Source organism: Diuraphis noxia, unplaced genomic scaffold, assembly GCF_037042655.1.
Source record: "Diuraphis noxia isolate RWA-SAM2 unplaced genomic scaffold, SU_Dnox_SAM2 contig0001, whole genome shotgun sequence".
NCBI classification, from domain to species: Eukaryota; Metazoa; Arthropoda; class Insecta; order Hemiptera; family Aphididae; genus Diuraphis; species Diuraphis noxia.
The window spans coordinates 89,345,137-89,362,164 of NW_028301711.1; the positions used below are offsets into that span (position 1 = coordinate 89,345,137).

General features: G+C 26.5%; 1 protein-coding gene across 1 annotated transcript in view; it reads left to right on the forward strand.

The window, feature by feature from the left end:
• The window catches only part of LOC107167940 (uncharacterized), a 178,448-nt gene that overhangs the window by 127,697 nt on the left and 33,723 nt on the right, over positions 1–17,028 (forward strand). Inside the window, exons 6-7 of the mRNA XM_089216591.1 lie at positions 730–1,065; positions 8,600–8,961. Coding sequence (XP_089072717.1) covers positions 730–1,065; positions 8,600–8,961 — 698 coding nt within the window. The remainder of the gene's footprint in view (positions 1–729; positions 1,066–8,599; positions 8,962–17,028) is intronic.

Consider the following 17,028-nt stretch of genomic DNA (forward strand, 5'->3'; position numbering starts at 1 on the left):
ATTTCATTCAAAACTGGAGCTTTTTTTTTGGAGAAGGTTATAATAATATACTCACATTCACATAGTTGCACTGATGAGCATCGTTGAAATTTATTACAATAAGATAATCTTGTTATTCCTCAGGTACCTATGTAAGTTTAAACTTGTTTGTATTTTAAAAAATAAGTATATTAAGGAAAGTGTCGACCACGATGTAAACTCTTAATGTATATATTTATTATTTAATATAGGTAATATAAACTGAATACAATTATTTACTTTTTTGAAAGTTTATCTATTCTTTTATAACACAATATTTTAATATTTTAATATTAAAGTTTTCAATTCCAAAGAACTTTTGTTCTTGAACACATAAATATAGTATATAAGCTAAAAATATTATTTGTTTTTAATATTTTCAATAATAATAGATACCTATGTGTAAAATTCGGTTTTTAAACGTAGGTATCATGAAGTTTTATAGCATTTGAAAATATCTACAGTGTAATAGTGTAGGTACACGTTTCATGATATTTATTGTTTATATACACTCATAATTTCATGTCTGCCATTATTTCAGAGTACAATGTAGGGGAATGCATATTTTCGGTTGTTTTTTTTTTTTTACAACCGAAGAAAAATTATTATAGCCAAGTGGAGTTTTATTTAATTATCTTACGAAATACCTAATTCAATGTATGTAAAACAATAGTGTATTAATAAATTGCACTTTTATTTTTTATTTTGCAGGGTGGCCTCGTCCTCGACTGACGTGGTACCATGAAAATGCAGTATTGCACTCTCCGTATCAACTAATTGAAGACAACCCCAGTCGGGGTTACCGAAAAAAACCGAACAACAGTATTACCGCCGCCACCGGTATGACCGTTAACCGTTTGGTGTTGACTAACTTAACCAGGTGGCACCCGATAATGAGCCAACGGCAACAAACTTTGGGCACGGCGCGTTTGACATGTCAGGCAAGCAACAGCATTTTAAATTCAGTGTCCCGTCCTTCGGCAATTGCTGTAAATGGAAATTTGCCACCTCCAGCTACCACCGAGCACACGTTTATCCGTTTGAACCGTAAGTAAATCAATAACGATAATATTGTTATATACTTACATTGCATTTTGTCCGCCAATTATGACTTGTGCATTTAATAAATGCTTTAAATCGAATGCGATCGGATATGTGTAATCGGCGTTTAGGAACCTATCCATGTTATTGCGCATAGTCCTTGAAACTATTTGCTAAAAGTATGTATACAGTAGGTAAAGCGTAGTACCTACATTAAAATATATAATATATAATATTATATTACATATACCTACTTATATCCGTTGCACTGATAATAACCCTAAGATAACATGTTATTTTGAAGTCCACTATATATAGTACCTACTTTCTCGGTCTTTATTTGTTATTTTAATTCAAATAGCCGCAGAAAATCATTTGCCTTGTATCGTTAAATCGTTAGATATAAAAGTTGTAATATTTTTGTCATTATTTTCAGACTCGAATACATTTTTATAGGCATTGTTTAGGTATCTATTACATTTGTCGACAACATATGTACACTTTACATATTGTATTAAATATTAATGCAATGAATATGCGATAACTAAATAATAATATCGGATATACGCAGCAATATAATTCTGAACACTGACATTATCAATACAATTGAAAAATAATGAAGACGGAGACTGAAGTACCCCCATAGCTGTTGCACATTATAATGATACATTTTATAATTAACAATTTAACATTTAATAACTAAAACTGAAATCATAGCTTTAAAGTTTTTTATAATAGTTAATATTTTTGTCGTATGTCGTATGTGATACCACAGAACTGGTGTTTTTTTTGTTTTTTTTTTTTGTTGACCAAAAAATTCAATTATTGAAACAGCAATATGGATCAATTAAAAAAAAAATTTTTTGTTCTGGTCTCTGGTGGTAGGGAGGGGGAAATGTTAAATAATTCACTAAAAACAGTTGTTGATAACTTTCTAATGAAGATAATAAGTTGATAAGTTATATCTTAGATCATGACGAGTATCCAAACGCACCTATATATTGTTGAAAACATATTATATAATAAAAAATAAATAAGCATTAAACAAAAAAATAAAAATCGTTTTAAGGGGCAACACCTCCGTTACCGCGCCCTTTATCCCATAGATACCTACATTCAATATTTTAATAATTTATAAAAATGTATATAATATAAATACATAATGTATACATATGGAGTTATTTCGGGACGAAAACAAATCTGGGGATTTGAGAAGACGTTTCACCAAAATACCAAATACGTATAAAAACATAAGTCATAAAGGGAAGGGAGAACCGTACTAATAACTTCCAAGTAGATACATATTCTTTAAATATATTTAAATATAATTGCATAGTTTAGTTTAAAGTATTTCATGGAATATTATTATTAATACATAAAAAAATGCCCGGTACATAAGTATAGCAAAACCGAATAGTTGTTACTTGTTCATAGTTCAAAAATATCGCAGACATACAACTGCAAAATATGTTCCAATAACATAAAAAATATTAACAATAATTCTATCAAAGAATAAATAATATTGTTTATAAAATAACAATTAAAATATATATAAAATATAATATATAATATAATATAATATAAATATTATTATTATTATTATTATATAATATATATAAAATTACAATTGTTTGTAAAATTTGACAAGAATGAAAAGTAAAATGAATAGAATAATAAATATGTGATTTTTTCTGTATTAGTAACATCATGTTTGTCAAAGTAACCTTTCTAGTTATTTTTAATTACAACAAATTCAAAAGATAACATAACATAAATACGTTTTGACACAAATATTATGTTAAATTATTATAAACATATTATATGAATTATATAAATATTGTTATATTATATTAAATAATTTAAGGTTATACTAGGTATAGGACTATAATAATATTATTATGATGTACCGTGAAATACGATTTAGCCCTAACGGCTTTATCTCGTTAAGTTCAGGTGGCTTCAGCTTATTAAAGAAATTTAAAGAATATTTAAGACAATAATTTATCAAATTATATACTAGGAAGTTAAATATTTGTTGGTACCTACTTTCTATTCAATAAATTAAAACTGTTTGAGTTCACATCAAATAAATTTACGTAATAGTGTATTTAAATTTAACTCCAAAATATCGAAAACAATTTTGTGTTAGTAAGTTATATTTTAGTAATATAGACATATTATATAAGAAATATATTAGGATATTATGATTATAGAATAAAAAAAAAAAACATCAATAATATTTACTTTTGTCTTCACCAAATATTCAAAGTAACTTTTCATATGAATTTGTCTGTTCTACGGAATTACTCATCAGCTTTCCCAAACTTAAATCATTAAATTATCAGACTATCTACATTTACATGAACACATGAACATGTTATATTATTATGTTTAATTTTAATTGAAATGTACAATTGTGAATAATACATATCATTTCACTCTATTCCACAGGTAATCAGTTATAATATTAAATTATTCCAAATGGCAACTGATAACCATCACATACGTAGATGGATGAACTGCAGTTATTTGAGAAAAGTGGATTAGATAATTTAGTTAATAGTTAAATAATGTGGCCAAAAATATTCTACAAATAATACAGAAGAAAGTTTTAAAATTTGTTAAGCAAAATATAATTCTACATTAAGTTATCATATAATTAAAGAACAAATTAATTTAAATAAGTTTGTGAAACAATTGTTTGGTGATTAAAAAATGCTAATTTACTGAGCTCACAATACATTGAGAAAAAGCCCGTCCATTATAACTTAGCAAAAAAGTTTTGGATTTTATAAAAACAAATATGTTGACATTTTCTTCTATACTTTTAAAACAATATAATTTGGAATTGTACAAGTAAATTTGAATATCTTTTGTCACAAAAAAAAAAAAAAACAAAAATATATGGAATAAATAAAATAAAACTTATGTTTAACATGTATTATAGCATATAACATTCTTCTGAGTTTGTTATTATCTGAGACATTTTTTTCCTGTATAGTGTACAATAATTGCTAATTGAAAAACTATATTGAAATTATGACTTTTAGAACTATAGAATATGAAAACATTTTGAAGACTCGATTATGCTGTAGTTGTATTTTTAAAACGTTTTAAAAACTCCGATGCAAAAATTGAGATTTATTTGATTGATGTTTATAAACTCAAATTATATTTATTTATCGATGAAAAAATGTATTTAATTTAATAAAACAATAATGAATTTCTAATTTCAATAGTTTAGCACTTTAAAATTGTAAATGTTATTGCACTCAACAAAAGTATAAACTTTCATCTAGTTTAATTAAAAATCGTATTTGCACACAGTTTTAGTATATATTCTAAATATATATATATATATATCTGAACTTCAAAAATTAATCCTAATTAAGAGTAATTGTCAAGAGTAATTTTGCCCACGTAGGTAGGCTATTATCGAAAGTATTTTTAAGAGTTTGTTCTACTTAACAGTGTCATTAACATTCATTTATAATTAATATATACTTTGAGATTTCAGAATTTAATTTTTACAGAATACCATAACTTATTTCTGCATTATTAAAAAAATTGTTTTTAATTCATTTACTGATTCAAATTAGTTTGACTAAAAAAATGTTATTTATGTGATAATATTTATTAAATGACCTGTTATGCCGTTATGTCATGATATATGACTTAGGTTTTTTTTATATTATCTCTGTCTATGCTTAACAGTTGACAAATAAGTTCAATTATACTTAACTTACCATTTTTTTTACTCACTATTTACTGTCACCTGACTCGTTTGTTAATTTCGTGAAATGTCCATTATACCTATTTGAAAAAATTAAATAAGATGGTACCATATATATAATAACACGAGTGAAGAAGTTCTTGAGACCTACCAATAACAACATAAGTTTTAAACAAACTATATTCAAGCATTTTGTTTATGGTGGTCAATGTACGTATAGTAGAATATTGTTCAAATGATTTACCCATTTTTAGTTCTACATACATTTTTGAAAATGTGGTAGATGTTTACCATTCCCTGGTTAATAATATATTTGTTTGTATATTGTATAGTATAATACATATTAACCTTAAATATCCATCGTATCTGACCACCACTATACTTTGTTGCCTATGCAGATACACTAAAATCTACATTTTCTTTATAATATACACCCATATTAATATATTATAGATTTTGTTATTGTTGTAGTACCTAGGTATTTATTATCTCTGATCGTTTAGTCTAATTCTCGTTAAATTCATTGAATATTCTAATAACTATATACTTGATTTCATGGATTTAATAAGTTTCATATTGAACATTTGAACCAAATATTTATTACGTATTATTCAAATGTGTTTACCGTTTTAGCAACGTAAATTTGAATATTTTAGCACATTCAATTTGTTTAGACAATATATAACATTAATAATTATTGATTATATGCCAATGTACACTTACCAATAAATCATATAAACAAGGGACATTATAGTAGAGTGTGTATTTCAATGACTGATAATTTTTATTACGTGTTAAAATAATATAATATTGACCTTTAGTTATTTGAAAATGATAACATTTGATTTTCAAGCACAAAAACCTTTGTTATTTTTTTATATATATATCAACAAAATTTTATTTTCTTGTTGTTTGTGGAAGTTTATTTGTTTTAATGTCGATTTGTTATATTTTGTCCAGAGTTATAATGAAACACTGATATTTTATGATTATAAATAAATGGTAATTACCTAAAATAAATTAAAAACAAAAAAAAAGTCAATGAGGGATCAAACTCATTATTTTTTCATCGTATTATGATTTTCAGAATCTAAAATCTTGTGAATTATTATTTTTTATGTAGGTATTGGAAATCATAAAGTGTCGAAATACATACATTTTAATTTTCAAGTTAATAGAACAATCAGGCATATTTAGTTTTTTCATGATATACATATAATACAAGAAATATCATATTGTTATGTATTGTATTGATATATTGTATAGTCCATGAGATGAATATAAAAAATACTATATTATGCATTTAATATTATTAAGGAACGAAATATCGAATCCACATAAGCATGCAAAAATTTCATATTCGCAGATGCACCTCATATTATTGACAGTCCGAATTTTTTTTCTCAATATAAATATTGACTTTTCAGAATAATTTATCACATAAAAGATATGAATAATTAATAGCATACATTTCCATTTTTTCTAGTTACAAATGAAATAATTTGTAATTACAATTTAAAATTATATGTATCTATATTTCATAGTTTTAAATTTGTATTATTTCATGTAAGATGTGAACTTTAATAGATTTTACCTATGTAACTATTTTTAATAAGCTATAGAAATTAATGTATATTAAAATAACACTGTAATCTTGTAGAATTATAATGTTTTTTACAATCTTGTTTCTCCAAGACATTATTTTTTAATCAGTTCTTAATTTTAAAGTATTTATTTTTACTAGTGGTTTTTATTTATTTATTTTGAATTCTTATGTAAGTATACGTTTAGAAATTACACATTTTAATTTTACATTGATGTACCTAAGATATATTATAGTAAAAACATCAGATTAGTTTGAAGTGTTTGAACCCAGAAAGACTTTCTTCGGAATTTAGTCATGTTGTACCTACATGCAGAGCTTTTATAAGTAGCATATAAGATTATTCAAAATGTATATAAACATACACCAGAAAATTTCTTAATCTCATCGTAAAATATTAAAATGTATAGTAATATTGTGCATTTAAGTTTTAAAAATTCTTCCTTATTAATGTTTCCCTTGGTGTAATTTACTCTGCTTGTAAAACACTTAACGAGTTGTTAGTTTTATTTCATTAGTCGGGGATTCAATAACGCCTTATAATCATAATCATTTTTACTAAAAGTTATTAAAATTGTTTAATTAGGTATTATATGTATTTGAATAAATTAATAAAAACAAATTAAACATAAATCCAACCCTTAAATTTTAATGAACAATACAATACATAATGTATACAGTAAGAAAAGTTTGTACACTGCGTTTAGTTGTAAGTAACATGACCCATGTTGTGATAAACGAGCTTCAACAGTATTGTTAAAACATAAAAGTAGGTAGGTGTATAGTTGATAATTATTAATTTAAATATTTGAATTCTGGGAATTCTATGGTAATATGTACAATGTAATGTGATAAATAATACATAAAAAATATGAATTAAAAATGTATTCATTGTGTATTTAAATTGATTGTTAAAATTACAATTCTTATTATTGATTTATATATTTTAAACTACTAATATTAGTGGTTCTAAAAGTTAGACCCGAAATCTGTAAGAAATACCTACATAATATTATTATTTTGTTAACAACTTTTTACATCATTTAACTACAAAAATTGAAAAATGATCATTAATAGTCAATTATTCAATTTTTTTTTCATAGATTTGACCCAACTCACATAATATGTAATGTTAATTATTTATAGGTAATATTCTTCAAGTATAAAGTCAATATTTTTATTCTTATGATTAATAATAAGTAAAAATACTAATTTTAAGATAATAGTATAGAAAATGTTTTATGGGAGTGTTGGTAGAGCCCCTCGTTCTTTTTTTTTTGCATTTAGAAAACTATATAACAAAATATTATAAAATTATGGTTGCATAATAGGTGCATCAAGCCTAGCTTGGTTACAATTCCAATATTATGTAATAATAACGTACCCATCCATTGACTTGTATACTTCCTGTCAACCTACCTATATAAATATATATTTTCTTGAATTCATAAAAAAACAGAATATTTCTACAATGCTGTTTATTTGCCATTTTGTTTCACTACCTTTAGATATTGTGTATAATATGATTTCCGACAGTATTTAAAATTTTTTTGGTGGAATATCATCAATACTTACTGGTACTTATTTTACTTAGGTTTGGCAAACTGTCATTCATAACACATGAAGCGTCGGCCAATGCTGATAACATTCATCGTATTATTATTCTTATAAATCTATCCTTTACGGTTATACCTATATCTAAGAATAAAAATACATCCTTCGTAAATTAAATACTTATTAAAATTTAGTTTTTGAATTTTATTGGGGCTTATAATAACTGATATTCTTAAAAATAACACCCTCCGCCCACTATAAAATCTGTGTATTAAAAATGCGACATTGTATTTTTTAAATTTCATCTATTATCGATACCTATAATAATCGCTTTGAATTCATAGTACCTACTACCTACTATATGTTTGATAATTATTTCGTATTATTCACTGCAAACCAAATGTTCAAAGTTATTACTATCTAAGCCGATTCCTTTAATCGTTATAAATTGGTTTATTGTATTCACATGTTGTAAATATTGATTTTCCTTTGATTATTTGTACCTTTTTGGTTTATATTTTATCATCAATGATATAGATAATAATATCGTCTCGTATAATACATTTAATACATGGCTATTGGCTACAGATACTAAATAATCAACTCATTTGTACCGCCGGTGTATAACATAACTAAAAATTATTTTACAGTGAAACCCACCGATGTTCAAATCATATCAATAAAGCGATACACAAACCATTTGAAAAGTAATGAAAGCCCGGTGGTTGATAAAAATGATGTCCCCGCGTCAGAAGATACAGTTGGTCACAAGAAATATACAATAAGAGCCGACCGGGTGTATCAAGCCGAGTGTCGTTCGAAAGGATCTAGACCATTGGCTACAATCGAATGGTATCTATTAAAAAAAAATCAACGATTTAACGTTGGTTTATCGACCAATTCCACTCGTACGATGGATGTGTCGTCCCTGATGGTCTTATTGGAAGAACAACGAGGCGGTACGTCAGTGAATTTAGAAGGTACAATCTCTGGAGTGGTGAAAACACAACAAGTAAGTAACACGTTTCTTATTTCTACTTTTATTATACAATCGAACGAATTATACGTGAAGTAAAATATACATTGAATTTTAATCAATAGTATTTGACACGGATACTACGGCATACGACATTCGTGCATGATCAACCAGTGTGTAGGATTCTACGTGGAGGGAATTATATATAAAAAAAAACATATAAATTAGGTACACAAGTTATTAACAAAATAAAATATAATATTAATATTAATTTTCTAAGAATATTAAAATTGTATTTGTATACATAATAGGTTAGACCACACATTTAAGAGTCTTGTAAAGTTGTAAAAATGCTTTTAATTCGATAAAACCAAAACTGTTAATGACCTAGATGCAAAATAAATCCCCCCCTTTGCACGTATCCATAAGTGATTACATGATAGATGAACCGTCGTTAATACTTTTTTTATGACCATTATAATAACAGTGTCAGTGAGCATATTATTCCCGCACCTCATTGTCTAAAATTGAAATGTGTCACTTGTGCGAATGGATTATTGTTATAGGTAATGCATAAAATACGCTTTAATGATAAGTATACGTTGTATTTTTTATAATAACAATGATTGAAATTAAGACATGTCCTGTAACCGACCATTTTGCACACAAAAAGCATAATTACTATTTTTTACTGTTGTAACAGTCTCAATAAAAAATACGCCACCAATCATTTCAATACCTATAATGTGGCTGAGATTCCTAAATTTCACATGTTTTTAAAACAAAATTAATTGAGCAACGGACATCTACATAATTCAATAGCACTTATCATTAATGATCTTGAATATTTAATGGGGAGACGTAGTGCAGTACATTTTCAATAAAAATCAAATTCTCAAAACAACAATGTAGGTATTGGTTTAACATTAGGTAGGTACGTATATATTAAGCCCATATTATTTTTCTTTTTTTTTAATTCATTTATTAATAGGCCATACTTATTACTTATATTATACCTATTTCAAAGAATTATATTATTTATTAAATATGTTTTACAAATATTTTTAACTTGTAATATGGAGTTCGAAGTTCATTAATGTAATATCACTACCGGTATGTAGGTAATGTAAATTAAAGAATACGTACATTTATCAGTTATACTTAGTACGCGGAAGCATTAAAAAATTCTCTAAAATAAAAAATAAAAATGTCTTTTAACAATTTGACTTAAACTTAATGCAGTAGTAGGTACTATTACTACACTTTTTAACTTTAGAAAATAATTTTAATAATTGTTTTTAAAATAATGTTAAATAAAGATAATTCAACATAAATCTATTTCTATTATTTAAATTTACGTAATTTGACATTATTGCTATTACTCATAAATATAATTATGATATTTATTAAAATGTATCGTTTACATATTTATGTTTGCAATACATATATTATATATTATTATTTAATTGATTCTATAATATTTTTATTTCATGGAATGAGTGTATATAATCATTGCCATTTTACTTAGTTGTTGACAAAAAGATTTGGGAGTGAAAATAATATACCTACACTTTGAGAGATTACCTTTTTTTGTTGATTTTTATATAAAGGTTATAGATAAAATTGCGAAATAATAATCATCGCGTGATAAAATCGATTATCAGTTTAATGATAGAGATATAATAATGAGTTGTATAATCGTATTAGAAATCGCATTTTTTTAAATTAATTTTCAGTTATGAATTTCATTAAGTGTTAAGTATAATATAATTGTAAACATTATACATATTATATTTAAATTTAGATATTATTTATAGAAATTACTATTTTTATTTTTATATGAATCCTTTTAATTAAAAAATCCCTATGATCATTCAATTCTACGTATACCTACCGGTATACCAATGGAGTATAAAAAGGCATTGAAACATTATACTATGTTTTTTTTTAAATAGTTATGGAAATTCAATGAATAATATCATTATTTTTCTATATTATAATCCCAAAGTAGTTTATCTCTTATGATTTTACATCGAAAATCGCAGGGAGAGAAATGTGCATGTCCTATTCACAAATTATATGACATATTTTATTTTAATGATTGTTGCAAAATACAGAATGTTTACCCAAAACAACCACTTCCATATCTAGAATTACTATTATTATTACTATCATCATTATTGTTCTATTATAAACACACAGCTCTAGCTAATGAATAATGATCAAAAACAATAGCGGACCACTATAACTCAGTTAATTCATCAATTAATGTATTTCAGCATCATCGTCGATATTTGTATTTGTTCTAAAAATTAAGTTTGCTTCTCTGACACAATACTATGTATTGACAACTTTAACTTGACAACAATGACTATTATTTAAATTTTATTTGCAAATCACAAAATATAGACACCAGTTTCCTAAAACACATTGAAAAAAATCATTTATCATACCAAAAAATAAAAATACAAAACAGTAGGTATAAAACATTAAGGAGATGCTGGTATAAATAATTAACAACGATCGTAACAAGTGAAACGTATTACGTACCTATTTGCCTTTTAGCAAGAATAACACTGCTATTATTGATTAAACTAGGTAGAAATATATTATTTTGGTAAAGCCTAAAATTATAACTAAGCAGTAAGTGTATATTCAACATTGTTATACCAAAAGACAATAATTAATGCAGCTCTGACTGAAATATATATATAATATTATGAACTAATAACTGTTAATGAGTAAACTAATCGCATTGAGCTTACACATCAACAGTTTTACGGTTTGCCTTTACAAGTCTCTGTATGCTAATTCCGTGTACTTAATAAAATATTTTAAATTTAAAATAGATAAAATAGGTACTACGTAATGAGATAGGTGTAATATGACTTTAGTTTGAGAGTATAATATAGCGCTTAAAACAATGGCAGGCTCAGATATGTTTTGGGGGTTCCGTCTTCATGGTTAAAAAATACGTAAATTATCCATAGGATTTTTAGCTTAAATAATAACACATGTTAAATACTTATTTATTTTTTTGTTGTGAAATGTATTTATTACAATTTAATACAAATTATATTGTAGATATTTACTGAAAATTCATGTGAAAATAAAATGTATAGTTACCTATACTTATACCTACCTGCATGTTGTCACTAAACACTGTTTTCGACTGTTATCTACTTTTAGAATATTTATTTATTATAAATATGAATGTTTTGAAGTTATGATGTTACATTTTGATAGAAACATTGCAATTTTGAATATTTTATTTTCAAGCCTTACAGGTATTTGAATTGGGAATTTAATGAAGTCAAAATTTAATTTACACATATTTTTAAAATAGTCTGGTAGTACAGCTAGTAAGTTAGGAAAAAAAACCAGTTTCAGGTTTTTATAAGATTTTGAACCATCCAAAATAATTTTTCCAGAGTTATCCTTTCAGGAGATGTATACTGTATTAGGAAATTGTGTTGGAGTGAATAAAAAATATGTGTAACACTAATAATTATAATGGCTTATTGTAAATGATTCATACCATCACAGGACTCTTAAAACTACGGAAAACAAATCATTTTGAACACGTTTAAATATTGTATATTGATGTAGGTACTAAACAACGTACCTACGTAGTTATTACTTATGAAATGATTAATTTTTAAATTTATATTGTTCTCATTTATTTCATATAAAACAAATGGACAACTCTATAACAGATTTGATTAATAAATACATATCTTGACATTTGTATTTTAACAAATATCATTACTTAGTTATATCATATATTATACCTTAATCAAATGATGAGTGACATAATTGAGCAAATATGCCACCAGTTCAACCATATTTTAAATAAACATTACTATTTGTTCAGACAGATGATATAATGCATTGGATTTGTAAATATTAATGAGTTTTTCTGTACACAAATAATGTAAAATTCATTATTTTAAGTAATAAAAAAAAGCGAATGTATTTTATTGTAGATAAAGAACAATGGGGTTTTAATTTATCTATGATCATTTGTTTAAGAAGAAGGATAAAAAAAAGCTATATAAACGATGTGTATTAAACATTTCAAATTATTAAATGTATATTCCATATTTCAAAACCCATAACATCTGTGTATAAACTGGATGAGTTTTTGCCATAATATAATTATTTAACCGCGAGCAAAAAAATCTTTTATTCTTGGGAATTAATTTTTAAAGTGGTTCATAAACACAACAATATATTTTATATTGAAACCTATGCAAGTACGTAACGTTATATTTCACAATTATTGATCGATAGATATTTATGATTTTAGTTGTCTATATAAGCATATATTTGCTAGCAAAGTTACCAGCCTGCAACATATAACTATATAAGGAGTAAACAAGTGCACCTTCGTTAAAATCTTCTTTTACTTTATTATCTATACAGTATACATGTATATTCGGCTTGAGTTTTCATAATGGAATATCACACATAATTTGTTTATCCTATTGAGTTGTTTAATAAGTTATCACTTTTTGAACTTATAAGTTGTATACATTTGCAAATTTGAGATGCGTTTGTGTATTTTGGCCTTATAGGTAACATTCGTACCTAATTCAATTTTTTAAATTATAAATTAACAATTTTATTTTATTAATAAATAAGAAAATAAGACGCATTATTTTTTCAGAGGGTATACAAATTAAAAGTATATTTAACTTTATACTACCTACCTCAATTAGGTAATACATTACTTTCATAAAATACTTAAATCAAAAGTATACGTAATATCTAAAAAATATTAGTTATACATTTTAGTATAATACTGGTTTTCGGCATTATGTAATATAAAATACGAAAAGATTTAATTTGTGCATGGGCTATTTGAATGGAGAGTTAAATCGATTCATTAAATCAACTAAATTATTTTAGATTTAGAATCAAATATAACTACGACCAAAATAACTAATTCGATTCATAACTACTCAGAATTTAATAATATATTCGTTGATTTATTATCAATCATTGTTGTAACTGAACATTGGAATTAGGGATAGGACTAGGGTAGTCATTCCTAAACTCAAATATGTTATTGTTGTTGTCACCGTAAACATTCACTGTTACTAGCTGTTGTCATCAACGCCAAGTATAATCAATGCTTTAAAAATATTTATGTGGGAGTCGAATAAATGTTTGAAAACTTTTAGGAAAAGCTTGAATACGTTATAGATATTGCGTTGTTCATATTCAGAATAAAAATGTAACCATTTCAATAAATCCTTCAAAGTTCACGTGTCTTAATATACATATACCTACAATATATGTACACACACACATATATATATATATATTTATGTTGTCCTATACATATAGTGAAGATGTTGCATTATATGTACACGAATTCGACATACCTACCATAACTACACTATAATAATATAGTATATAGTTCGTCTTATACAAAACCTAACCGATGATCCCACCTACTTGTTAACCTAGGTTCGCGATGATTGTAAAACGCAATACCTAGTTACAATCGATACGCCTAATACATGATAGACGATAATATAGATATTATACTTTAAACTCTAGGAATCCAGTTAAATCATGAAAAATAAACGGTGGAAAAAAATGACGAAATGTTTCAACAGCAAAAATAACAATTAGGAAGTTGTATTATACATTTAGAAGTTTTTAGCGATGAATCCTCACCCCACTATACACGCGTTACTCAAACACAACCCTCTCCTCCCCATAAAATTCTAATGCCCATAGTTTCCGATGCTTTAGATCTATAAAAATATATACATATAATTATTATAAGAAAATTACGCAGAATATATTTTTCTTTAAACTGCGTTTCCATTTTTTAGTTTGGACTTTTTATAAGATTAATTTTTTTTTATTTTGAAAATTTAATATTATTTTTTTAGGGAGTTATAAATATATCGGTCCGGTTATTTCTCATTTACCCTCCCCCCGCTATGACTTATAATACGTACAATTGATTATTGTATGTGATAGAAGGAAATTTTATAAAACACATGTTTGACGAAATAAATTCAGGATTTCAGAACGTTATGTTATAGCGGCGGTCGTCATAACTACAAATTTTCAAGAAAATAGTCATCATTAAAATCTATAATACATCAAAATCGCACAGTTCTCCACAAAATCATACCGTTATATATAGGTACCGTTTCTATGATGCATAAGTGGTACACAGATGTATTCGTATATATACGTATATTAATAACATACACATTCATCTTAAGTCACATTATGGTTTAGACCCGCACACCGGTAAATCATTAAATCGAAATTCGTGAAAATAAATCTTTCAGGACTATTCATATAAAATACACTTATGGATTTGATTTTAAGAAATCAAATGCCTGCTGACAGGTATCAACGGGGAACATTCGTCACGAAATGTCATGTACTTGCGTCTCCTGTACTCGACTTCACTAATGAACTATGTCTATATGATACGAGTTTTCACAATTTTGTTAATCTACCATAAGTATAGTACCTATGTAATATGTATGGATATCAACTTTTTTATAAAAATAAAAATTCTGAAGACTTAAATTTGGCATTACAACTAAATACGTAGTGTAATAATGAGAACACATTCAGGTATAATGACATGGTATATAATCATGAATCATAAAGAAATTAGATGTAAACATTAACCTAACCACGAAGAAAAACAAGTAAAACCATTATTAAAATAAATTCGTTTTTCAGCCGTTAAACGTAAACCACAATAAAATGTACGCAAAAAACCTATGAAAATTACAAAACAATAACTAAACATGTGTTCTGTGAGTGTAGATAAACATTGATGTTATTTACGAGACAGAATTATATTATACAGAACGTTTTACGCACATCGCTATACTCGTACGATAAAGATGAATAGGATGTGCAAACCAAAACGAATATTGTTACGGTTCGTGGGCACTATTCGAGAAACAATAATAACACGAACAAAAAACAAAAAATATGATGTTTGCAGAGTAGGTTGGTCCACGAGCAACCTAAAAATCCGAATAAACACGCGATAAACGCACCACGACCGGATAGTATTCATCGGATGATCACCGCTTAAAACAAACATCTTTTTCGCTAGCGTGGCACGCCAAACGGGTAATGTAAAGTTGTCTGTTGCCTAAGCAAAAAGTAAGCTTTGAGAAAATATAAAGTATTGCGCACAAGTAAGTATAAGTAAAGCGTACGGACGAACAAACATCCGGTGAGTGTGGACGTGTGTATGCATATGCACCTATATATATCGTGTATATGAAAGTGTGTGTGTGTGTGTGTGTGTGTGTATTACAGTAAGCTTTCAAACTTTGTATAATATTAAGACAAATACGAACATTTTTAACGAACGAATCAACAGCGGCAGTAGAAATACTGTAGTTTTTGGCGAGTTTTACGGGTTGGTGTAAACAAATAATAATAGTAATAACAATAATACTTCTACGGGAAAACTCAGAGGCAGTAGCGAAAAACGTATACAACAAAAGACGAGGGGGCCTGAACAAACAAACCTACTATGCAACAGCAGCAGCAGCAGGGAAAACATATATGTATATTCATTGCCCACCCGCCTGCTACCACCTCGTCGAGTCCTACACTGCCCCTGTTGCCGCCGCCGCCCATGTAGTAGCGGTGAGTGTATACATAACTTTGTTGTGTATTATGTTTGTCGACGGACTGTGAATAAATAAAGAACAAGTTTTTAGAGTTTCTGCGGTGATGGCGACGGGAAAACGGAGTTCGTATTATATACGTGTTTTTATTGTATTTTCATAATATAGTACCAGCGCACGGCCACAACGAAGTATACTTTACTAGCGGTAAAGATAAATACAACTGTATTGTGGTTTAAATTATAAAATAATAATATTTCTATATCACATACGAAATAGAACTTTTCCGTTTATGCATAAAATCTCCGAACAAGACTAAAATTATCAATGATTTTACTTTTATTTTTCTTTGAGACAAGACCCATGGGTAACATTTTAATTTTAAAAGTGGGTCACCGTCATCAGATAAAAAAAAAAAGTAAAAACAAATATTACTTTATTAATAACTTTACGTTTATTCAATTTG